Here is a 26,573-nt window from a genome sequence, read left to right on the forward strand (position 1 = left end):
GATTCGTCTACAGAGGGAAATGACGGGTAATACAAATAAATAATAGTTTTGTTATGTAAACACAATTCAAAGTTACACACTATGGGCAGTATTATGCGTGTCTTAAGTACCAGGTCTTATTACTTAACTTAAGACCTGGAGGCGTGATCAATGCCATTTGGCTATTCTGAGTGGCCAAACAGCATTGACCACGACTCCAGGTCTTAAGTAAAGTCATAAGACCTGGTACTTAAGACACGCATAATACTGCCCTATATGCCTCTAAATATAATGCAATGGACCTCTCTCTCTGATCTGGAAAACCTTTTTATATGTGGTCTTCCTAGAATAGATGATATTTAATAATAATATAATTTATAATATAATCTAGATCAGTGGTGGTTCCCAAACGTTTGAGCTGGAGACCCAAAAGAGTAATTTGATGTCACCCCGGGACCCACACACATTGTGACGTGTACGAGCTTGTAGATCGGCTATTTTCACTAGTCCTTAAACATTTATTTTCTAATTTAGGGAATTTCATTGATATTTATTTTATTTTATACATGAAACTCTTTTGGTGGTCCGTGGCTCAAATGCCGAATAAATAATGGACCTTGAAAAGGGTTGAAAACCCCTGCTCTAGTCTAGATCTATAAAAATGGACCCACTACCCACAATTGGGTCCCGACCCACAGTTTGGGAAACGGTGATCTAGATACTCTAATTAATAGCAGGAGAATATTACTGTAGGTATAGGTGTGTTGAACTTGTTGAACCTAGCTGTGCCCCTTGAGAAATAGCTATTGCGTTACGCCTCTGTATTATAATACCATATTGTTGCTGTCGGGCAGAAACCGCCGCGCGTACTGTATCTCCATGTGGATGTTCCTGAATGAATACCCTTAATCATACCTCATAGTGTCAGTCAAAAAGTCACAAATACAGAGGATGTACAAACTTGTACATCTTCAATTTTTTTTAGAATCCTGAAAGGTAAACCGTTTTGGACACGTGAGGTTTCCACCCGACACTCTGCGACGACGATACATATAATCCTACCTACAATGAGCTAACGTGATTTCTGTTTCCTCATCACGGGCTCTGCACACACATATCAGCTGTCTGTCTGTCCACTGCCCAGACATGCTCCGTGTCGGGCCGGGAGGAAAGAGTCACCCCTGGGAAATGCCTGGAATCTGCAGGAGTGGTGCAAGTGGGAGGGGATTTAATCACGATAGGGAATCAGGCTGGTGAGAGAATACAATGTGAGCATTGCTCCGAAATCCTTGAAAACCACAAGTAGGTTAATTACATCTGTTGTCGACCCATCTGGTTTGCCTCACTTTATATGAGCGCGTGCGTGCGGTGCGGTGGACGGCACGCTCGCACACACATACACACATCGCGTCGGACACGACCTAGGTGATCTACGAGACATGAGTGATAAGCCTGAGGTTTTTTCCAAAAGGGAGAGCTGACATATCTGTTTCCATCTATATTTTCTGAGTCAGCTTGTTTTTGATCCATGCATGTCATGTGTCTGCTTTGATGTCTTTGCTGGGATGAAGATAACCTACATGAGCATGGTGATAAAAAAGCTGCCAGTAGGTTATCGGGAGTCGAAAGTGGCAAGCCTCTCCTGTGACTCACCTGACCAGAGATACGTTTGTGCTTTATCGTGCATTTCTCATTTCTAAACACAATTTTGCTGGTTCACATCACGAGAGAGGGAGAGAGGGGGGGGGGAGTATGGGGGCTGTTGGAGACGGTAGACAGACTAATGAAAATTAATTCAGAAAGAGACTGGACACGTGAAGGCCTCCAATGAGTTTGCCAAATTGCTGTGTATCCGAAATAGAATGCATAAGAGAGGAATCTTCACTCACTTTTCATGATTGGTGCAGCAGCACACTTGTACCCTTTTGATGTCAACATCCTTAATGTATTAATAATAATTGTCTCCACCAGGCCTGGTGGGAGAGTATGTTTTGCACTCCGTCCGTGTGTGTGTGTGTGTCCTTCTGTCCGTCTGTTACCAGCTAATCCCCGGCACCGTTGGCCCGATCTATGCCAAACTTTGCACACACACTCCCTGGATGCCAACGATGAACCTCTGCCCCACATTTTCCAGAACGGCCTGTTATAGCGCCACCAGGAGGCCGACTTTTGTAAAACACTTTTTTTTATATTACTCCTCCATATTTTGTCCAAAAATCCTGCAAATCGTTACACAGTATCTCTATAGTCATGTGATCAAGACAGATCTGTCCGATATTGCATATTCCATCCTGATTGGCTAACAGTGACTTTCAAAATTTGCAGGATTGGCCCGATTTGAACAAAAAGCCTCAAATCATGAACGCAGTGTGCAATTTACGTGAAATCTTTCACAGACGTCCCTACTAGGCTGAGGAATATATCCAACCTTTTCACATTGGCCTGTTATAGCGCCACCAACAGGTGGATTTTTGCAAAACACATTTTTGGAACAAAATGCCTCAAATCATCCAATTGCCATCCAAGTCGTAAGAAGAAATTGTACCCTTTTCACATTGGCCTATTATAGCGCCACCAGGAGGCCACAACCTGACCTGCCCTGGTGGAGACCTGTGCCCCGAGGGGCACTTTTTCTAGTTACATCTCAAACTTATACAGCGCTTTGCTGAGTACCCAAAGACGCTTTACATGGGGGGCAAGAGGAAGCAACAAAAATAAAAAATAACTTTATTAGAGAAAAAAAACACTAAAAGCTGTTTTTGTGAAGTACATACAGACTGTGCGGTATTTTTGTTGGTACACTTGAACCCTTTTGAACATCCTTAATATGTAAACAACAGTGTTGGAAACCTGTAGTGTACTGTAGTCTATTTCACATGTTGGGGACAATTTAGGCAGTCTGCACTGCAGACGTTCTTATCCAGAGCAACAAAGTGCAAGTTCAGACTAAATGGCATGAGTCAACAAACAACAGGGTCAATGGTCACATAAATAGTGCCAAGAATTGAGCTTTTAAGTTTATAGTCTCTGGTTCAACCACACGCAAGTACGCACAAAAACACAGTGGATCCCACACACGCACAGTCGCACACACACACACACACACACACACACACACACACACACACACACACACACACACACACACACACACACACACACACACACACACACACACACACAGCCTTCTTCACCGTGCTCTTCTCGCCCAACACTCCCTGCTGACAGCCGCCGCCCCTTGCCTGAGAGTGCAGTGACAAATATCACCCGAACACGGGCCAGTAATTCGAAGTACAACTATATTACAAACACAATTATTGTGTTCATGTAGACGCCTGGCAAAGCCGGATGCAGTCGATTCGACTAGCCTCTGCTGTTGTGGACACGGACAGGTACTTTACCACTGGTACTTTACCACTGCGACAACCAAGAAACAAACTGACCATAACCTTATTTCAGTTACTTTATTCTGTTATACAGTAGTTATCTGTCAAACGGGTTATGATGTCAGCAAGCCAGCGGATACGTATACCTCACATTAGATCCTTTACATCAGAGGACGGTGCATTTTTAATATTGTTGGTTTAATGATTCAGATGAATCATTGCTAAATTCTGTACTTTGTGCGCACCGGCAGTAAATTGGTTATTGCGTGTGTATGCCAGTGCTTAAAATAGTCTCCTGTAATTCGTCTATGCTGATATAGTGGTATTATAGCATTGCTTTTAGGGTTTGATTGCCATCCTCTGAAACAAAGTGACACTGACACCTTTTGAGAGAACCTGTCTTCGCTAGGCTGAAAAGGCTTGGGGCTGTGTGCGTGCGTGCATGCGCGTAACACTTTAGCTAATCCCACAAACACTTATGTTTTTTGGATGCTTCCTGTAGGCCAATGAAGACACGAATACACCTATATCCAACTTTTACTGTATGTTCACAAACTGTCCTACACAAACATTAAATTCCCATCTAACTATGAATGCACTAAGTCTCTGTATGTGTGTGTGTACTGTTGTAATCCACCTAACTCGAGAATCAAATTCGACACACGTGTCCCACACCCCCACAGTGAGTGCAGTGCCCGGTGTCGAGTCGATCTGACCCACGGTTGTCCAGAACCGCCACAAAAGGCCTCTGCCCGGGCTCTGGACATGGCCCCTGCCCACCAGTGTCCATATATGGAGCTGGCCTGTTCAGTGTTCTGACATCATTCTGACGTCTGCATAGACTCCATATTTGGGCATGCCTGACAAAGAACTGTGGGCATGAAAGGGACATAATATCTGGGTGGGGCTGCTGGGCATGTATGTCCAACTTGCATCGTTCCAAGTAGGCCAGTGCCCAACGGGCACCGCTGTAGAGGCTCCAACGGGCATATATGGGCATAAAAAGGACGCAGACATCATTATTTTTGTCCTACACAAATTCATAGTGTCTGAGCAAATAGGCATAGTGTCTATTTTCGTCATGATGATGTACGATCGGCCTCATGGTGGCACGATTGATTGATTGATTGATTGATTGATTGATTAATGTATTAACAGCACTTTTTTCTACTGCTCCTCCAGCTTTTGTGAAAAGAAAATGCACACTTAATGTCTGCACAACCTTTATCATAGCATTTTTGTTGTATTCCATACAGATTGGCTATCAGAGTTTTTGCCTTCCAATTTCCAAAGTGTGCAGGCGGGGCCTATTTTACCAACAAATGGAACAACACATGGTCTGAGGGGCCTCTAAACAATACAGAGTCAACAGTGATTTCAAACTGTTGTGAGCTTGCACATCTGCAATTTTTTGCTATGCTTGAAATTGTAATGACATGCCTAAAATAGTGACGCCAGGTTGAAAGAGGTTAAGTCTGCCTGTGTAAATATAAATATGTTTTTTACCAAAAGAGCTTGTGACTGTAAATTAACTGCACTCTAATGGTGCATCAGAGTTACCATGATACAGTCTTTAGTCATCTCTATTTCTGTGAATAGGTTTGTTGTAGAGGGAAAAGAGAGCAGACCAAGTACAGAGCCAAAGGTCAAGTTTACAAAGTATTGAGGATTTAAGTCGTTAAATGTCTGAAAACAAACAACAATTTGTAGTGGGGGTCCCTGCTTCATCTCTCTCAGCTAAGGGGTCCATGGCCTGAAAAACGTTGAAAACCCCTGATCTAATTCAGTGGTTTTCAACCCTTTTCATGTCAAGGTCCATTAGTTATTCTGCATTTAAAGTACGGACCACCATTTGATGATACATTATCTCTTGAGAACAGCCTTTGGTCATCTCTGAAGAAAGACAAGAAAGATGTTAAGGAACGCATACTGGGCCTGGGCCATGGCTCAATGGTCCAGGCACCTTGGCTGGTAATCCATTCTGGCAGTGTGCCGCGGGTTCGACTCCCGATCCCTTTACTGCATGTCTTCCCCCCCATCTCTCTCCCCATTTACTGTCAGCCTACTGTCTGTCCCTCCATAAAAAAAAAAAGGCGAAAGCCACAAAAAAAAAAAAGGAACTCATACAGTGGCCAGCGGGGGATAGAAACTATTGACATGACATGCATTTGAACTTGCCGTGTGACTGAAACGTCAGTTGTGATTTGGCTGAAGCTCAGCACGGATTATGGGTATTGTAGTAGACATGGACATGAGCAAACCTTATATAAAAGCTTTTCTCACAAATTAAGTTCAAACATTTGCCTTTATTGGTTCCAACAGTAAAATAATTAAACTAGAAAAAGTGCCCTTCTGGGCACAGGTCTCCACCAGGAGGATAGGACTGTGTGAGATGTTTGGCAAAATGTTTAGGAGTAATATAAATAAGTAATATGTTTGCCTTTGATGGCAATTGGATGATTTGAGGCATTTTGTTCCAAAAATGTGTTTTGCAAAAATCAACCTGTTGGTGGCGCTATAACAGGCCAATGTGAAAAGGGTGGGATATATTCCTCAGCCTAGTAAGAAAATGTGTGAAAGATTTGACGTAAATTGCATGCTGCGTTCATGATTTGAGGCTTTTGTTCAAAACGGGGCAATCTTGCAAACTGTGAAAGCCAATTATAGCCAATTAGGATGGAATATGAAATATCGGACAGATCCGACTTGAGCACATGACCATAGAGATACTGTGTAACGATTTGTGAGATTTTTGGACAGAATCTGGTTGAGTAATATCCAAAAATGTGTTTTACAAAATTCGGCCTCCTGGTGGCGCTATAAAAGGCAGATGTGGAAAATGCAGGTCAAAGGTTTGTCCTTGGCCTCTAGGGAGTGTGCATGCAACGTTTCACGCAGATCGGTGCAGTTTTAGGTAAACAATGTGAAAAGCTGCCTCATGGTGGCGCTATAACAGGCCGTTCTGGAAAATGCGGGGCAGAGGTTCATCGTTGGCATCCAGGGAGTGTGTGTGTGCAAAGTTTGGCATCGACCGGGTTAACGGTGCCGGAGATTAGCTGGTAACGGACGGACGGAAGGACACACACACGGACGGACACACGGACGGACACACACACACACACACACACGGACGGAGTGCAAAACATACTCTCTCCCCATGCCTTCGGCCTGGTGGAGACAATAATCTCAAATCATCACAAATGGGGAGAAATAACAGTGGAAGCGTACTGCCCAGGTCTATGCGAGGTCGTCTAACCCACCCCCCTGGTTCTCAAAACAGTTGGTCTAACCCACCCCCCTGGTTCTCAAAACAGTTGGTCTAACCCACCCCCCTGGTTCTCAAAACAAACTTAAGAACTAGTTACAATTACTTTAGTTTAGTGAGAAACCATCTGTGAGGCAGCGTTACAGACTGTATCATTAGCTCTCCTGTGTTTTAGTGCACTCTGTCAGAGTTCTAAGTGAGTTCACAAATTTACTGGGGAGGTCAGAGTTCACCTGTGATGGTTTAGTCACAGTTAGGAGCCATGGGGGTGTCGGGTCATATCCAATACCAGCACACCGTCTCTGTCTCATCACAGACAGAGATACAGACATTACACGGTTTCTGCCCTGCCCTCATCACAGACAGAGATACAGACATTACACCGTTTCTGCCCTCATCACAGACAGAGATACAGACATTACACCGTTTCTGCCCTGCCCTCATCACAGACAGAGATACAGACATTACACCGTTTCTGCCCTGCCCTCATCACAGACAGAGACACAGACATTACACGGTTTCTGCCCTGCCCTCATCACAGACAGAGATACAGACATTACACCGTTTCTGCCCTGCCCTCATCACAGACAGAGACACAGACATTACACCGTTTCTGCCCTGCCCTCATCACAGACAGAGATACAGACATTACACCGTTTCTGCCCTGCCCTCATCACAGACAGAGATACAGACATTACACCGTTTCTGCCCTGCCCTCATCACAGACAGAGACACAGACATTACACGGTTTCTGCCCTGCCCTCATCACAGACAGAGATACAGACATTACACGGTTTCTGCCCTGCCCTCATCACAGACAGAGATACAGACATTACACCGTTTCTGCCCTGCCCTCATCACAGACAGAGATACAGACATTACACCGTTTCTGCCCTGCCCTCATCACAGACAGAGATACAGACATTACACGGTTTCTGCCCTGCCCTCATCACAGACAGAGATACAGACATTACACGGTTTCTGCCCTGCCCTCATCACAGACAGAGATACAGACATTACACCGTTTCTGCCCTGCCCTCATCACAGACAGAGATACAGACATTACACCGTTTCTGCCCTGCCCTCATCACAGACAGAGATACAGACATTACACCGTTTCTGCCCTGCCCTCATCACAGACAGAGATACAGACATTACACCGTTTCTGCCCTGCCCTCATCACAGACAGAGATACAGACATTACACCGTTTCTGCCCTGCCCTCATCACAGACAGAGATACAGACATTACACCGTTTCTGCCCTGCCCTCATCACAGACAGAGATACAGTTGTCTTTCGAAAATCTAGTGCGCTGCGCCCCGGGTGTGCTGCTGAGTGCCCGCACTGACCAACCCTACTCAGAAGTTGGGGTTGTCCGGTGTGCGTGCGTCACTGCGGTGTCTCGAGCGCCCCCTAGCGGCGAAATTGTTCCTTTGAGCTTTATTATTATACACGCATCAACGTGTAGACCAACAGCAGGTAGGATAGTGTTATAGATTACCTTTACCTAAGCCACACTCAGTGTGCTCTATGACATCATCGCCCAGTGCACACAAAAACACTGAGCACATTCCTGGTGCGCATTTCCGAACGCACCCTACGTGACCGGAAGACACAGCATGTGAGTCATGACTGATTACAGAAATAAGCAAGACAGGATATGAATTGGACATGATGCCCTCCAGTTATGCAATACCAGTTGTTGTACCCGAGTACTTAGTATAGTACTTAGTATATCCTATTATCATAGTACTTTGCCCACAGTTGCCCACACTCCGGCTTCCGGAACAATGGTTCACCTGCCGCGTCGCCCGGCCAATCAATTAAGCCTGGTCGGGTTCGCCAATAGGCCTATCTCACAGCCCGCTTTCCACGCCCACTTCCGGTAAATAGTGGTGTCATTTAACATTAGCATTTACACGTTTTTTTCTCTGGAGAATCTAAGTACATTTTCTAATGTAAAAATGTGACAGACCAATATTATTATGAAGCAAACAAGATGGTAAATCATCTCGAACAGATGGAACAAACCTTACCTTGAGAAAACAAAAGTTGTAGACTTCTTAAATTACCTCTGTTAACATGTAGCGTCTATGGAGTGACGTCACGCTATCACCACTAACCCCGAAAGGGGGCGTATTAAGGGGGCGGGGAAATTCTGTGAGATAGGCTTATTAGGGAAACCGGTGCTGCAGCATTACCAGTGACAGGGCCGCCAGACAGATTTGTGTTTTTTGGATCTCCGAAGCCTTTGGTCAAGTCGGATGGCGCCCGAGTTATGCTCGACACGCACACGCACACACGCACACACACACACACACACACACACACACACACACACACACACACACACACACACACACACACACACACACACACACACACACACACACACACACACACACACACACACACACACACACAAGCCAGACGGACAGACAGACAGATATGTACGATAGACAGACACAGTCATCTTTCCAGTAACAGGTATTGGGTAGAACTGATTGTAAAGGTCTTATCTACGGATTGATCTAAAGGCTATTTGTGTTTTGTTTGTGTGTGTGCGCGTGTGCTTGCGCACGTGCACGCGCGTGTGTGTCACTGTGTCCTCACGTGCCATTCGTGCATGAAGATGTATTCCTTCCGTTGGTGTTTGTATGGATGTGTGTGTAGCGTTGGTACCAGCTGCATGTTGGGTCGTGTCGTAGAGGCTCCTGGGTTTGTCTTGGGGCTGCACGTCATCCACGTGCTACCCTGAGGTGTCTGGACTTGTCTCAACTCCTCCACACCTCCCAACAGCAGAACACACCCACCAGTACCGTGCCACCTCTCTTCTCTACTCCTTTGCCCTCTATATTTCCAAAACATAGGCTTAGTTGTGTGTGTGACCCATTTTAGCTTGCTGAACCGTCCTTATAGGTCTGTGTTTTTGTAAGTTTGCGTGGAAGACACTAAATGGGTCGTTTGGGTCTGGAGCTGAAAAGGTCTGGGCTCGGGGTGCATACGTTTGTTAGATATACTAACTCCGACAGGCATTAGTTCGACATGCAAGGCCGGTTTCAACTAACTTGTGGCCGGGTTAAAACTAACAGGTGGCTCCCAACATGCGTGGCAGGTTAAAACTAACCTGTGGCAGGTTAAAACTAACCCGTGGCTTCCTGTGAGGTTAGGTTTAGGGTTGGGTTTTGGGTAGGGTGTCGGACTCATGACTATAGGACTGTTAGTATGTTGGACCAAACACATGCAACTCCTATGCCCTCTATGTCCCACTGGTGGGCTGTGAGGATATTGCAAGTGGGGACCAAATAGTTAGTTAGTGATACTAAGTTAGTTCCATTCATCAAAGCCGCAACACAATCTAATTCAGGCGTCTTCAACAGGGGGTCCGGCACCCCTAGGGGGTTCTCAGAGATACTGCAGGGGGTCTGCCAAATCTTTGAGTGACGGAGACTTTTTTATTTGTACATGAGGCTAGAGCTAGCCGAGGAAGGTCGAAAGACCGAAACGTTGCATTTGACATTAAATAAAAAGCTCTTGAACCAGCAAGTGACAGTGTGCGGGTCTCCCTCCCTCTCTTTATTAGTGTGGTTGCCCTAAAGGGCAACCAGACTATTGTAATTGTAACACTTTATTGTGGGCTCGCAACAGCGAGCACACACTAGTTATTGCCAGTTTATATTTGTGGGCTCGCAACAGCGAGCACACACTAGTTATTGCCAGTTTATATTTATACTTCTTCTTTATTCCAATTTCCGCCCTTTTTTCGTCCTCCTACTACTTTCACACACTTTATGCTAGAAATTTAGTTCAAACTTCAAACTGTTCAGCTCTCTGCAGTTATTTATGCTTGTATTTTTATTTTTACAATTGTTTATACTTTTTTAACTTTTAAACTTTTAAACTTTTTTTTACATTCTTTATAATGAGAGTCGATGGGAGAAACGTCCCATTTTTCACAGTTGACTTTTTTGTGCTCTTATTACTCTGTCATACTTTCACTTTGAAACTCCATTCAAACTTTAAAATGTTCATCAATCTTTGAATTTTCATTGGTGAAAAAGGTTTTTTGAAAAAGTTTATACTTTTTAAAATATTAAACTTTATTTATAAAATGTTTCTCTCATAGACAATGTATGGGATTTTATCTCTAAATCGACCTCACTTTTGCAGCCTCATTACTCTGGCATACTTTGTCGTAGAAACGTGATTTAAACTTTAGCTAGCTCACACGACTGTGGACTTTGTCGTGGTTCAAACCGTATTCGAATATGTTACACGGTTTTTCCGAAATCGCAGTTCAATCGCAGGCCGTTTCGCGTAATCAGTGTCCCCTTAGAGTGTGGGGCCTCCTTGAGTAGAGTGTGGAAACTGAAATTCTTTCCTTGGAAATTTACCAAACAAATTGTCGTCCCGGCCAAAATATTCACTTTACATGGATGTTCTTTGGTCATTTTGTAGCCACACATGTCCTCTTTCACACAATGTAACCACCAAAGCACAGATACATACAGAATGTGAACTACGGCCTTTTAAGTGACACAAATACAGTCAAGCTGCCCATTGACCTCCATTGTATAATTCTTACGAGGAAAGTATCGTGAAGACAATTCTTAACTCGCTCTTATAACCACATTTTCGATCGTACCAACACCACCATCGCACATGTTGTACCTCAATGTCTCAGGCCACTCAAAGTGAAAAAGATATTTGCATTCGACTTTTACTTTTTGCGATAGAGCAATTTGTTCGGGCATAGGTTTTTCCCTATTCAGGCCCATTGAAATCTCCCAGTCATAGTGAAGCACTGTTTTACTCTCCCACAGCTGAGACATATAAGGGCTTAATTACAGGGCTGACATTAGAGTTACAAGATCTCAATGAGTTGCTCTGTGAAACCTTGTGAGCTTGTAGGTCTGCTATTTGTGCAATTAGGCTCTACACACAGTCACAGACACACGCATGCATGCACACGCACGCACACGCACGCACACGCACGCACGCACACACACACACACACACACAAAAACCCTGTCTTTTGCTTGCAGCATGCTACAGTCTTGCAATTTGCTCCATGGGCTTAGACCACCAATAGGAGCACGCTGTACTTAATTAATTGCTTAAGCCCCGCCCTTCTGTCTTCCCATTGGCTGGCCTTTACACAGCTCTAACTTTTGTTTGCAGCATGATACAGTCCTGAAAATTTGTTTATGGACTTACACCACCAATAGGAACACTATAATAATTTTTTTTAAAAATTTTAAAACTTTTTTTTTTTTTAACTTTTTTTTTTTTAAACTTTTTTTTTTAAAAACTTTTTTTAAAAACTTAAAAATAAAAAACTTAAAAAAGAAAACTTAAAAATGAAAAACTTAAAAAAGAAAACTTAAAAATGAAAAACTTAAAAAAAACTTAAAAGAAAGAAAAACTTAAAAAAAACTTAAATACTTAAAAAAACTTAAAACAAATGAACTTAAAAAATAAACTTAAAAAAAATAAACTTAAAACAAAAACTTAAAAAAACTTAAAAACACAAAAATGAAAGAAAAGTCTTAGACCATTGTCAATAATCATTGTGTTTATGCTTTTAAAGATAGGCCTATATGCTATTTGACCCTTTTTTTACATGTAAACGTATGCTATTTAATACAATTTCTGCTCATTAATGCTTTCATATCCATTGATGTTGTATTTTTTTCTTTTTACCTTTTCTTAATTAATCAATAATACATTGTAAAGCATTATTCATACATTACAAATCATTAGTAGACACAGTTATAACTTTACTTACTTTATTCTGCCACATTTTGGGCATCATACTACTTCCACATACTTTACTGCTTACGGTATATTATTTTTTTTACAAATTGTTATACAACTTTTTGTACTCCGGTCCCCAGGTTTCAAACTTGGTGGTTGGTCCCACAGACACAGCTATAACTTTATACATTGCGTTTTTAGCGAGCCCACGCAGTTTCTACAGGAACTGCTTTCTAGTTATTATTCCTATTTATTCCGCCACTTTCTTCGCACTCCTACTACTTTCACACACTTTATGCTAGAAATTTAGTTCAAACTTCAAACTGTTCAGCTCTTTGCAGTTATGTGTGCTTGTATTTTTATTTTTACAATTGTTTATACTTTTTTAACTTTTAAACTTTTAAACTTTTTTTTACATTCTTTATAATGAGAGTCGATGGGAGAAACGTCCCATTTTTCACAGTTGACTTTTTTGTGCTCTTATTACTCTGTCATACTTTCACTTTGAAACTCCATTCAAACTTTAAAATGTTCATCAATCTTTGAATTTTCATCGGTGAAAAAGTTTTTTTGAAAAAGTGTATACTTTTTAAAATATTTAACTTTATTTATAAAATGTTTCTCTCATAGACAATGTATGGGATTTTATCTCTAAATCAACCTCACTTTTGCAGCCTCATTACTCTGGCATACTTTGTCGTAGAAACGTGATTTAAACTTTAGCTAGCTCACACGACTGTGGACTTTTTCGTGGTTAAAACCGTATTCGAATATGTTACACGGTTTTTCCGAAATCGCAGTTCAATCGCAGGCCGTTTCGCGTAATCAGTGTCCCCTTAGAGTGTGGGGCCTCCTTGAGTAGAGTGTGGAAACTGAAATTCTTTCCTTGGAAATTTACCAAACAAATTGTCGTCCCGGCCAAAATATTCACTTTACATGGATGTTCTTTGGTCATTTTGTAGCCACACATGTCCTCTTTCACACAATGTAACCACCAAAGCACAGATACATACAGAATGTGAACTACGGCCTTTTAAGTGACACAAATACAGTCAAGCTGCCCATTGACCTCCATTGTATAATTCTTACGAGGAAAGTATCGTGAAGACAATTCTTAACTCGCTCTTATAACCACATCTTCGATCGTACCAACACCACCATCGCACATGTTGTACCTCAATGTCTCAGGCCACTCAAAGTGAAAATAATATTTGCATTCGACTTTTACTTTTTGCGATAGAGCAATTTGTTCGGGCATAGGTTTTTCCCTATTCAGGCCCATTGAAATCTCCCAGTCATAGTGAAGCACTGTTTTACTCTCCCACAGCTGAGACATATAAGGGCTTAATTACAGGGCTGACATTAGAGTTACAAGATCTCAATGAGTTGCTCTGCGAAACCTTGTGAGCTTGTAGGTCTGCTATTTGTGCAGTCACAGACACACGCATGCATACGCAAGCACGCACGCACGCACGCACGCACGCACGCACGCACGCACGCACGCAGCTTGTAGGTCTGCTATTTGACAGAGTCACAGACACACGCATGCATGCACACGCACGCACGTGCACACGCACGCGCACGCACACACGCACACACACACACACACAAAAACCCTGTCTTTTGCTTGCAGCATGCTACAGTCTTGCAATTTGCTCCATGGGCTTAGACCACCAATAGGAGCACGCTGTACTTAATTAATTGCTTAAGCCCCGCCCTTCTGTCTTCCCATTGGCTGGCCTTTACACAGCTCTAACTTTTGTTTGCAGCATGATACAGTCCTGAAAATTTGTTTATGGACTTACACCACCAATAGGAACACTAATATAAACTTAAAAAATATATATTTTTTTAACTTTTTTTTTTTTAACTTTTTTTTTTTAAACTTTTTTTTTTTTAAACATTTTTATTTTAAAAAACTTTTTTTTTTAAACTTTTTTTTTTTTTAACTTTCTTTTTTTTTTAAACTTTTTTTTTTTCTAACTTTTTTTTTTTCTAACTTTTTTTTTTAAACTTTTTTTTTTAAACTTTTTTTTTTAAACTTTTTTTTTTAAAACTTAAAAAAAAACTTAAAAATAAAAAACTTAAAAATGAAAACTTAAAAAAACCAGTGTTCAGACTTGGTGGGTGGTCCCACAGACACAGCTATAACTTTATACATTGCGTTTTTAGCGAGCCCACGCAGTTTCTACAGGAACTGCTTTCTAGTTATTATTCCACTGGATTAGTCTTTTGTTTGATGCACTACTCCACCCACTGTTTTGACTGTACGCACTTGAGCCATATCTCAAATTGACCGGCTTCATCGGGAAGGTTGTGCTTGTATTTTTTTAAGAGAAATGTTGTATTGTTTAATTGATATGAATTTATTAGTGATTTAAATTTCCCCATTGACATGAATGGGAAAGTGCGAAAAATCACATTCAAGTATTTTTTCCTCAGAGACTGTAAGGGCTATAGTTACAAAACTTGGAGGGGAGGTTCATAATAATTACTAAAATTAATTAACTTATAATGTTATCGGTCGGCCTCATGGTGGCGCTATAACAGCCCACTTTACGTTTTGGCTTATAACTCTTGAACCGTAGGTCGTAAAATAAAATAAAAAAATTCCCTGAATTTCTTGGGTCATGACGCATCTCTCCATATAGGCCACGCCCTTTTGCGTCATGATAGATTTTCCGCCATTTTGAATTTTATCCAAAACACACTTTTGGCTCTTCCTCCTACAAATTTTGTCCAAATCTCACAAAAATCAGCACACATGATCTCTGGACCTATCCGATTAAAACACCATCGGCAGAATTTTGGTAATGCGTATCGTTCGGCCGTAATCGTCGTCCGAAGTTAGTAGGAGGGGCCTATATCACAAAAAATGCCATAAATCACGAACGGAATGTCCAATCCATCCCAAATTTGAATCACATGTCGCGGGTGGTTCAATCAACGAAGTACCAAAAGCAATTCTATTTTCATCCATAGGGGGCGCCGCAAATGCGAGAAATGTAACCGTTTGTCGCAAAAACATGATTTTTGGGGGATAAATCCCCTCCGAATTACTTACGCATGATCGCAGGGGTGACGTGACATTGTAATTGGCTGGCAATATCAGTGGGAGGGGCATATGTAAGCCACTGCGGCAACCACACTTTGCAATTTTTTAAAATTGCGACCTTTCTAGTTTGTACATGAACCACTTGAACCCTTGCATCCCCTATTCTGGGGGAGCATTAGCCGAAAATAGCGAACTCAACACACGTTGTGAGCTTGTAGATCGGCTTATTTCTGTGAATAGGTTTGTCGTAGAGGGAAAACGAGGCCCACCCAAATGAACGAGGCCCACCCAAATGAAGGAGTCCAGAGAAGGTTGAGAACCAGTGCTCTACGCCAGGGGTTTTCAACTGATTGTGAACCAGGGACCACCGTACGAATCAACCTGGGGCTCACATGTATCCCATGTCTATACAGTACATACCACTGTTTCTCAACCGATGGGCGGACTACAGTGGTCCATGGACTACAGTGGTCCATGGACTACAGTGGTCCATGGCATAATAGGCCTGCAGGTGGTCCATGGGATAATAGGACTACAGTGGTCCATGGCATAATAGGACTACAGTGGTCCATGGCATAATAGGCCTAGCCTGGCTAATAAGCCAGACTCAAATCACACTGTCGTGTGGTATTTGAGTCTGGAGATGCTGTGTATGGATCTTGTTTCCCGGGGGGCGGGTTCAAACATTTTCTCTTTGACGCAATTGGTCAGAGCTACTGTCAGTCAGAGGTCTCAAGCATTGAACGTCCCTGTACCAAAGCCCGCCCATATTGCATACCGTGTCCCGATTTGCCACACCAGTTCTCTGGTGTAGGAAATGGGCGTACAATTGAGCCTCTCCAGACCGTAATCCGCCGGCAGGCACATTTTGCCGGCTGATTCGGTCTGGCTTATTAGCCAGGCTATAATAGGCCTGCAGGTGGTCCATGGGATTTAAAAAAAATCGTAATCGTAATTGCACGATACTATGTGCAACAAATTACAGTATATCAAGCCCAGGCATTATTTAACTGAAATACGAGTGGTCCAGACTCCAGAGCCAAAAGAGCCTTTTTTTTTCTTTTTTGAGAACTACTGATCTATTCCTATCCCACGGTTACCCTTATTCCATTTTTCTTACTTTATCCAACCTTCCATTAAACTCAGATTAACTGATATATAATACTGATGGAGCAGACACATGATGACATGATTATATGGGCACATTATCTAATAATGATGACTCAATCAGGCAAGCTGCTACAATACCCTTCTTGAGATTCTAACTCCATCTTCTGTGGAATTTTCTAACCTCAAGACTTCATTGACGCACTTCCGCGGAACAGTGCCACAACAGTTTAGTGCACTGGAAGAAAATACTAAATCTTCACTTTGCTACATTACTAAATGTACAATCTGAGAACCCATCGGCAAATAAAGGAGAAAAAGCGCTCTCTTTTACTCACAGAGTCAACAGTCGAGAGAGAGAGAGAGAGAGAGATAGAGAGAGAGAGAGAGAGCTAAATGCATGGTCAGGGACCACATGCAATACCTTGACGGACCACCAGTGGTCCACGGACCACCTGTTGAAAACCCTGGCTGCTCTATCTGAAAACAATAGACAGCACACAGAGACGGACTGATAGCGGCGTGCATCTGTGGAGCTTCACTGGGACACGCAGGCATCTTTTTAACGGCCCCGTTATCTTTTTAATGACTTCCAACTCCGTCATGGAGCCCCTCCGTTTCACTGCAGTAGCACACTGAGCGCTCTGCTCTGTCTGTCTGCTGTTAATGTTATGTTAACGGCAGGTTGAGAAGGAGATGGACACTCGGGCTCCGGCTGGAGTTAACAGTTAACATTGGTGCACTCAACTACACGCACACACACACACACACACGCACACGCACACGCAGTTAAAGAATGTGGGTTGCCGTGTGCGCGCGTGTGTGCGCGCGCGCATGTGTGTGTTTACACAGAAGGCAGGCCCAGGTGCAAGATGATCCCTAGAATTAGAGCAGAGGGGGTATCCAATAAGGGTAACACACACACACACACACACACACACACACACACACACACACACACACACATACGTCATGCACCAGCGCCTACCTGCCCCCCCTCACCCCCCCATGAGAAGAAAGGAGTACAGAGAGGGAGATGGAGAGGGGAAGGAGGGGAGGCAGATAGCTGATCAGAGGGAGGGCTGAATGAATCCCCCCACGGCCCCCAGGGCTCAGCAGCAAACTGGCAGATCAACACACACCTTCCACCACAGTACAAAGGCACCGTAGGAGACAGAGCACACACACACACACACACACACAGGGAGCCCTTTGACTCTGGAATAACTCTTATCTGCATGATGCACCAATGAGGCCGTTTCTCTTCTTCTGCCTCTAAACGAAACACTGTACTGCAACATGGTGGGGCTTTCATCCACTGCTGTTGAAGGTAAGAAGACCCACTGAAAGGAGAACTTTTATAAGGAACCTTTATAATTGGTTGTTGGTTAGCATTCAAGTGGTCATCCTGCACCCAAAATAGGAGATCTGCAAGCTCAAAACCTGTCGCACTGCGACGGGTTTTGAGCTTGTATATCTCCTGTTTTTGGGTGCATGACACCGGTGTGCAACACGGTATAGGATCGGGCACTATATGTTGCTACTGTACGTCAAAGGTCAGCGTAAAACATAATGTAGTCTTGTAGTCTTGTAATCTTCAGACTCCACAAGTCTGAAGATTTGTTAAGTTGCAACTGCACAAATAATATGCACTGTGTTTGTAAAGATGGGGCGGATTATCTTCTGTGTGGATTTCTACAATACTTTGACTTCGAATGTGTTGCCACTTGACTTGCCACATCGGCACGTTTACACCAGGAGTGTGGGTGAAGTTAGTTTGTGCAAGATTCACAGAAGTTGCTGTAACATTACATTAAGAGTAACATGTGAGAGTCAATGAAGGTAAATATGCAAGGCACAGTAACTATGGCACTCAGGTTACAGGTTTCTGTTCTTCTAAATATAAAATAAATAAAGTTAAATTCAGTTTGAGGATACAGTCAGTCAGATACAGAAAGTGTGGGTCCAAAACGGTGCACGTGAAGACGCACACAACGGCTTACAGTCAAGATATGTTGCATATTATCATCTCTGTTGGGTGGAAAACCTTGTATGTCCAAAACTATAATTTCTTTCAGGATTTAAAATTCAGAAACCACAAAAAAAATGTGTTTATCGGGGAAGGGGGCAGGGTGTGGGTCGCGAGACATGGCCAAAGCATTTCCGGGGGTCCCCAGCCAAAAACATTGAGAATCCCTGGTGTAGAAGAGGGTATAATTTACAGAAAAAGCCCCCACAAAAGGTTTGAATAATAGAGAGAGAAGAGGTTTCTGCAGCGATATGAAGTAGACCTAAATGGGTGTGCCTTGTTCAGCAGCCTGATGGCCTGCCTGTAGAAAGTGACCCTAATTCAGTTTGGCGTTTTGATACCGCCAGTGTGTCGTCTGCCTGGTGGTTTTAGTGGTACTGCGGATCCGATTGTGGATACGACACTATGACGCTGCTGTGTTTAGAGTTATGTGGAGCTGCTTCTGTTTGGGTCGTGGAATGTGTTATTTCGTTGGGTGCCATTAAATCTCATCACGCCATATATCTTGCTGAATTAAAAAAACAAGTGAGGAAGCAGTGTTGGGGGAAAGCACCTGACTGGCATGCCAACACGAGTGTGACATTGATTCACTCAAGTGGTGGAAAGTAACTAAGTACATTTACTCAAGTACTGTACTTAAGTGACATTTTCAGGTACTTTTACTTTACTGGCCGTGTTTCCAATGTCCAATATCTTTACTTCTACTCCACTACATCTTGGATCCAAATATTGTACTCTTACTACTACATTTATTTGTAAGCTATTACTTTGTACATTTTGCTATTATTACAAAACATTCATTTTGGCCATTTGAAAATAGCCGATCTACAAGCTCACACAGAGCACTTGTAGATCTGCTATTTTTAAAAGGTATACATTTGAAAACTTGAAACGGGACATATTCTGTATAATGAGTACTTTTACTTTGGGTACTTTCATTTAGAGTACATTTTGATGCCAATGCTTTTGTACTTTTACGAAGTACATTTTGAATTATGGACTTTTACTTGTATTTTCTATATTGCAGTATTGATACTTTTACGTACGTAAACAAATGTGTGCGTAGTACTGTTCATTTGTTGTTGCAACTCGTGGTGGTTTTCTCTGTGTGGGAGAGGTCTGTGTGGGGAAGCAGCGAGTGAATGCTGAGCTGTCAGTCGAGGTCACAGAAACCTTTTTTAAAGATTGACTCTTGCCATTGTAAAGGGTTTACGTGTGTCTGGGAGTAATGTATGCGTGTTACTTTGTCATCTCAGCATGAAACGAGACCCAAAAAAACGCGTCTAATTGAGGACTCGTTATTCCACATCAGCGTTTGCTATAGACATGTTAGCACAGGTGCTTAACGTACTGACATTATTCATTCTCTCCCTCCCTCCATCCTGCCCCTCTCTCTCTCTCTCTCTCTCTCTCTCTCACACTCTCTCTCACACACACACACACACACACACACATACACACACACACACACACACACAGGCTGATTTGCCAATCTCGCTTGTTTTTAAAAACCTGAGCTTCCACAGTTAAACAAACTCCTTTGCGCTTGCTTGCTCGCTTGCACACACGCACACGTACACGCACACACACACAAACACACACCCCCGCTGCTTTGCCTTTGTCCTGCACTTTTTAACAAGGTGAGGAATGTGTGTTGGTTCTCTAACTAACTGCAATTGTCAGTCATGTGTGAGAGAGGGTAAACATGGAGTGTGTGTCCAGCTCTGAAAGTGCAGCACATTCCTGCTGGCACCTCGGCTTTGAGATGTTGATGAAGACGCAGGTTTGTTATGGTTGTGAATCCCGCCATGTTCTGTTCTCATTTCGACACTCCCCTGTGAAGTCTGGGATGAGTTTTCAAGGAAAACATCCTCTACTGTGTGGGTATTTCCCCCCCACGAAATAGATTCTAACTTCACTTGATTAACCACTTCTTAAACCCTAGCGTCCCTCTTCTGGGGTGAACCTTCTGGGAAAATAGAAGATCTACAAGCTAGAAATGGGTCACAGAGCCAACAGGTTATACTGTAATCGTTTGTTAACTTGTCACCCAAAAGGGATTTGACCCCGCGGTCAACTAATTATTAGTTTCCTAAGTCCAGACAGGCTAAGTGGTTAAAACTAAACAAAGGTCCAAAATACTATAGTCGGCATTGTCAAGAGATGTGTGTGCATGCGTGCATGCGCATGGTTTTGTTTTATTTGACCTGAAGTCATGCAACGCACGCACGCACGCACGCACGCACGCACGCACGCACGCACGCACGCACGCACGCACGCACGCACCCACGCACGCACCGACTACACAGGTGCAGCAGAGATTTGAGAGATCCCACTGTTTTTAGCTTCAGTCCAGCTTTACTGTGCTGTAGGTGTAATATGGTGTTGATTAGCAGAGAAGGTCATGTTGGTCTTAACGCCTCACGCAGCCAAAACTCTAAGCTGCCTCTTCTCTGCCAATCTGAGAACCCATCGGCAAGAAACAGCCCTCTGCTGTTTGTTTCTTTGTGGCAGCGGTGGCCGAACGGTTTGCGGAGCGGTCTTGATACCGGAAGGTCGCCAGTTCGAATCCCCGGACCGGCACGTTAAAATTACCACCGCTGAAGTGCCCTTGAGCAAGGCATTGAACCCCAACCATGAAATGTTCTATGAGCAGGGCGTGGCTGTAAACAAGCATCTCGAGCTTAGTCCACTTACCCTGGGTAAACAAAGAACTTTGCTTTGCTTTGCTTTGCTTTGCTTTGCTTCTTCGATTTGAATTTGCCTCTGGGGCCCAATAGAATGTGGATAACAGGATGGTGGCCCATTTGGTCCGCCCTCAGCCCTCGTCTTTCTGTGGGGCGCTTATGTTTTCACTCCACTAATTCAGTAGCTCCGCCTATTGAGGACCAATGGTCTAGTAGTGGGGTAATGGGCTCTATATGCACACACTTGTGCATATAGTCATCACTTCCACAGTATCGGATCAGTGCTGGGTCCTCCTCAGGTTCACTTCCACAGTATCGGATCAGTGCTGGGTCCTCCTCAGGTTCACTTCCACAGTATGGGATCAGTGCTGGGTCCTCCTCAGGTTCACTTCCACAGTATCAGTGCTGGGTCCTCCTCAGGTTCACTTCCACAGTATGGGATCAGTGCTGGGTCCTCCTCAGGTTCACTTCCACCGTATCAGTGCTGGGTCCTCCTCAGGTTCACTTCCACAGTATCGGAGCCCACAGCTAAACAGCTGCAACCGCTGGCAGGCCACGGAGATGCTTGTGGCCGAGTCATGTCAGCCAACATGTCCCTATAATAGAGGATATGTGCGTGACATCTGACATCATCATCATACCTCAGAGTTTTGCGGGAACACCTGCTGAGAAACCAATAGAGGGTATAGGCGTATTCATAAAGTGAGTGGCAAATCGAATGGCAGAGTGAGTTTAACGTTTAATGCAATCAGACAGGACTTTTCTGTTTGCATGTATATGCTGTTAAGGCTAGAAAGTCGTTTTTTGCCACTCAGTATAGGTTTTCCTACATAACTTCCAATCCGGATATGATGATGATGTTACGTGCATACCCACTATACTTATTGGCCTTGACAGCCCATACATCCAAACAAAAGTATGGGCTATCTCTATCTGATTGCATTAAACGATGTTAAACAACGTTAAACTCACTTTGCCACTCACTTTATGCATGCGCATATCCTCTATAGTTTCTTTAGCTCCCTCCCTCCCTCTCTCCTTCGCTCGCTCCCCTCCCCTCCCTCGCACCTCCTCAGGGTGAATCCAGGGATCTATAACAACACGTTAAAACGGGCGTGTTGGGTTCCTGCCTGAGCCGCCAAAAGTTCCATGTGCCAGCTTCAGAGATGTGGGAGAGTTCCATGTGCCAGCTTCAGAGATGTGGGAGAGTTCCTGGTGCCAGCTTCAGAGATGTGGGAGAGTTCCTTGTGCCAGCTTCAGAGATGTGGGAGAGTTCCTTGTGCCAGCTTCAGAGATGTGGGAGAGTTCCTGGTGCCAGCTTCAGAGATGTGGGAGAGTTACATGTGCCAGCTTCAGAGATGTGGGAGAGTTCCTTATGCCAGCTTCAGAGATGTGGGAGAGTTCCATGTGCCAGCTTCAGAGATGTGGGAGAGTTCCTTGTGTCAGCTTCAGAGATGTGGGAGAGTTCCTTATGCCAGCTTCAGAGATGTGGGAGAGTTCCTTGTGCCAGCTTCAGAGATGTGGGAGAGCGTGACTTTATTACAATGGAAGGAAAGTGTGTCAGTAAAAAACGACATGGTAGTTAGCTGTGCGTAGACGCAAACACACATGGATCCATCTTGGCTGTTGACTCGGTGTGACCTTGGCAGGACATTGTTTAACCCAGAGGAAGACACACCTCAGGAAAATATGTCTGAATGAGTGGGATCAGTCTTCTCTCTCTCTATCTCTCTTTCTTACGAGTTCCCTCCACCCCCCATCTCTTTCTCTCTCTCTCTCTCTCTCTCTCTCGCTCTCTCTCTCTCTCTCTCTCTCTCTCTCTCTCTCTCTCTCTCTCTCTCTCTCTCTCCCTCCCTCTCCCTCTCTCCCTCCCTCCCTCTCCCTCCCTGTCAAAGGTCTCTCTCTCTCTGTGTCACACCACCTCACTGTGGGTGTATCAGAGCTAGTGACAAAGACCAGATACTATCAGTGCTTGTCATTGGTGATTTATATGTAACATTGCTATACCTGTTTATCTGTCCAATGGCCAACATGCTCTACGAAGGGGCTGTTGCTGAAATGGATACATGTGCGCGCACGCACACACACACACACACACACACACACACACACACACACACACACACACACACACACACACACACACACACACTCAATATTGTTACATAGAGGCCTCCAAAGACCTTTGACCAGGGCTGGACTGGCCACCGGGCATACCGGGCATTTTCCCGGGAAATTTTTTTGACAGGCAGGCAGGCCAATAGGCGGCAGGCCACCAGGAAAGGTCCGGGCGTGCTGCCATTCTGGGGTAGCGCCCCCCCCTGACCCCCCCCCGGCGGTGCAGTGCAGGGGGGGGGGCCACATAATATTATGTTGCCTATCTGCGCGCTGGTTGTGGTGGGCCGGTCTGGGCCAAATTCACGCGAAAATGCCCGGGCCGAATTTTTGTCCCAGTCCAGCCCTGCCTTTGACACACACCTCAATAAATATATGGTGTGTGTGCGACTGTGCGTGCCTGTGTGCATGCATGTGGATATACAGTATGTGCTCGTGTGTGTGTGTGTGTGCGTGTGTGTGCGTGTGTGCATGCGTGCGCGTGTGTGTCCTGTGACTGACCTCAGTAGGAAGCATGGCTCGGTGAACCTTTTAATGTTGAGCGACCGTGAAACTGGGACAAGAGGAAGGAGAGAGAGGAGGAGGGGGAGGGAGTTGTGTGTGTGTGTGTGTGCGTACATGCGTGCGTGGAGAGCGGGAGGGAGCAATCCCGCTCACTGTGCCAGTGGTGACTGCGCTACGTTGGCAGCTCTCATGTAGGATGACACTGCTCTGATCTCATGTAGGATGACACTGCTCTGATGGGAAACGTGATACTGTCTCTGTGGATAGAAGGACATTAACACGACTTTACTGGTTGCAGCAACAAGGATTAACCATTGAAACCCTCTAGAACCCGACTTGAGTTGAAACTGTACTTGTTTCCCTCTACACCAAATCTCTTTGCCCATGAATCTACAAACTATCTGCTATTTTTGGCAAATGTTTCCCCCCATAATTTGGATATTGGGGTTAACCACCTTTTACCCCCCCACACCCCCCACCCCTATACACCAAAATCTTGTCAAGCGGCTGTTACTCCCAGAACAGGAATGCTATAGGCTTAAATCCTAAAACCAGTTTTAAACACTGTTAATCTAGTAATCATGTGGTGCAACATTTTAGACATGGATTAAACCTAGACCAAATACAATTTAAGCCTGGATACAATCTAGACTTTTATATTTCACTTCAAACAGGGATTTGTTTTAATCGGCTTGTATTTTAAACCTTAATCAGGGATTAATTCTAAACCGTGACTAAAAGAGGCCAGCTTACTGTACCTACAGTAAGGTGTATAGAAATTCCTCGCAGGAATAATAGCCTAGCGGGATGGGCTCAAACCATTCAGGTTTTATGAAGATGATGGATTTGATAAATGGTAGAATTGAAGATGGGATCAAAGTAACAGTCAGACCAGACAGTGAGAGGAATTCTGCTGTTCCGCCAATGCAACAGCTACTGGACGCCTGCTGAGACTTTATGCAAGTGAGATAAAGTAAGATAAGATAAGAGCTTTATTGATCCCGTGAGGGGAATTCTGTCACCAGAGTCAGCACAGCAGTAGTAGGCCTACTCCACAGTCCACAGTATACACACAGCCTCCCCAACAAAGCTTGCATTATGCAGGACAAAATAAATGATGAGAAACACACACAGCAACCATGTCAGGTTGTGTCCTAAAGCCCAAACAACCACACCAGTTGCAACTCCTTGGGAGGAAAACCGTTTTAAGGTCAACCACACCAATGCAACTCCTTGTAACTCAAGGAGATGCAACTGGTGTGGTCTGGGCTTCAGTACTTAATGCACTGAACTTCAGAGCTAAAAAGACCATTGAGGGTCAGAGATCAAAGGGCAGCACTTGAGGAAAGGTCCTGGTCTGTGTTCATAGACACATACCCCGAGGAATATGTTTGTCCCTCTGTGTTGAGTACGTTTCATGGCAGTCTAGCCTGTTCTTTTTGAGATATGGTGGTTGGGATCAAAGTGGTGAATGGGCCGAGTACTGAGTACTGACGGAGAGATGGAAGGAGCCTCGCCGTTTGCAGGGCTTATCGGAGAAGAAGAGACGAGAGAGGAGATGGACAGAGGGAAGAATAGAAATGTGAGCTGGGTTTGATGTCATTAACAATGGGGTTGTTTGCTTGCTTTGGTTCAGTTTTGGATGAGTTGAGTTACTCAGATGAAGGAGGACTTCACAGTCACACACACACACACACACACACACACACACACACACACCACACACACCACACACACACACACACACACACACACACACACACACATGCACACGCACCATGAGCAGGTCCAGGATGACTTTGGTTCTCATGCCTCCGGGTGTCCAGCAGCAGCAGCTGAGAAGAGAAAGCCAGACGGTTTATTTAAAGTCTGTTCTCAAAACAGGGAGTGGTCCGGCCCCTCCTCTCACATCAACATATGATGTGGATCATGTATTCCCACATAACCTGCTGACTCCACAAAGCGTTTCAGAGCCTGAGGACCCTCTCGCACTCTGTGTGTGTGTGTGTGTGTGTGTGTGTGTGTGTGTGTGTGTGTGTGTGTGTGTGTGTGTGTGTGTGTGTGTGTGTTGTGAGTGTGGGTAGCTTGTCTCCCTCTTTGTCTCCATACAGCTGCATGCATTGTGTCTGTGTCGGCGTTTGCTTTGGTACGGCGTTTCTCTGGCCTCCAGAGCAGCAACATCTGCTGTTAGATAAAGATCAAGACCCTGGGAATCGAACCCTGCCTGCCTGCTGGTGTACTTTGGCCCCTAGCTTTGTAGCTCTGTGTTGTAAAGTGGCCCTTCCTTCATTCAGTCTCGCTAGCTGTCTGAAACACATTTTCCTGCCAACATCCTTGAGCTCGATGCCGAATGCAACAGAGTTCCGATTACTGTCGTAGAGCTGAAAATCACAGTTGATTGATCCCTGGTGTGGTGTATGCAAACTCCATTACAGTATGCCTGTATGTCCATGTTGATCTATTTGACTACTACCATCTAACTCCGTTTTTAAATTTTCTTTCATAAATCAATGCTGTTGAACACCCTTAGGTCTGTGTTGGTTAAAAAAAATATATCGGACGAATGGAAAGTATTAAAATGTGCTTTGACAAAAACCTCGTAACTCCACTTGAGCTGGATGTTGTTTCATTTCCTGCAAAATGAACATTTTGGATTTAGGTGGTTTCTTCCAGACAGCAGAGATATGCC

At 44.1% G+C, this 26,573-nt stretch overlaps 1 protein-coding gene across 4 annotated transcripts in view; it reads left to right on the forward strand.

Annotated features, from left to right (window-relative positions):
- The window catches only part of afap1l1a (actin filament associated protein 1-like 1a), a 62,056-nt gene that overhangs the window by 13,411 nt on the left and 22,072 nt on the right, over window positions 1-26,573 (forward strand). The window contains exon 1 of one of the 4 annotated variants that reach the window (XM_079509193.1): window positions 17,785-17,879. The exons of the other annotated variants lie outside the window; for them this stretch is intronic. Coding sequence (XP_079365319.1) covers window positions 17,849-17,879 — 31 coding nt within the window. The 5' untranslated portion in view covers window positions 17,785-17,848. Of the gene's footprint in view, window positions 1-17,784; window positions 17,880-26,573 lie in introns of those variants that run through there. 4 annotated transcript variants of the gene reach the window in all.

This window comes from Electrona antarctica, assembly GCF_951216825.1.
Source record: "Electrona antarctica genome assembly, chromosome: 1".
In the NCBI taxonomy this organism is placed as follows: Eukaryota; Metazoa; Chordata; class Actinopteri; order Myctophiformes; family Myctophidae; genus Electrona; species Electrona antarctica.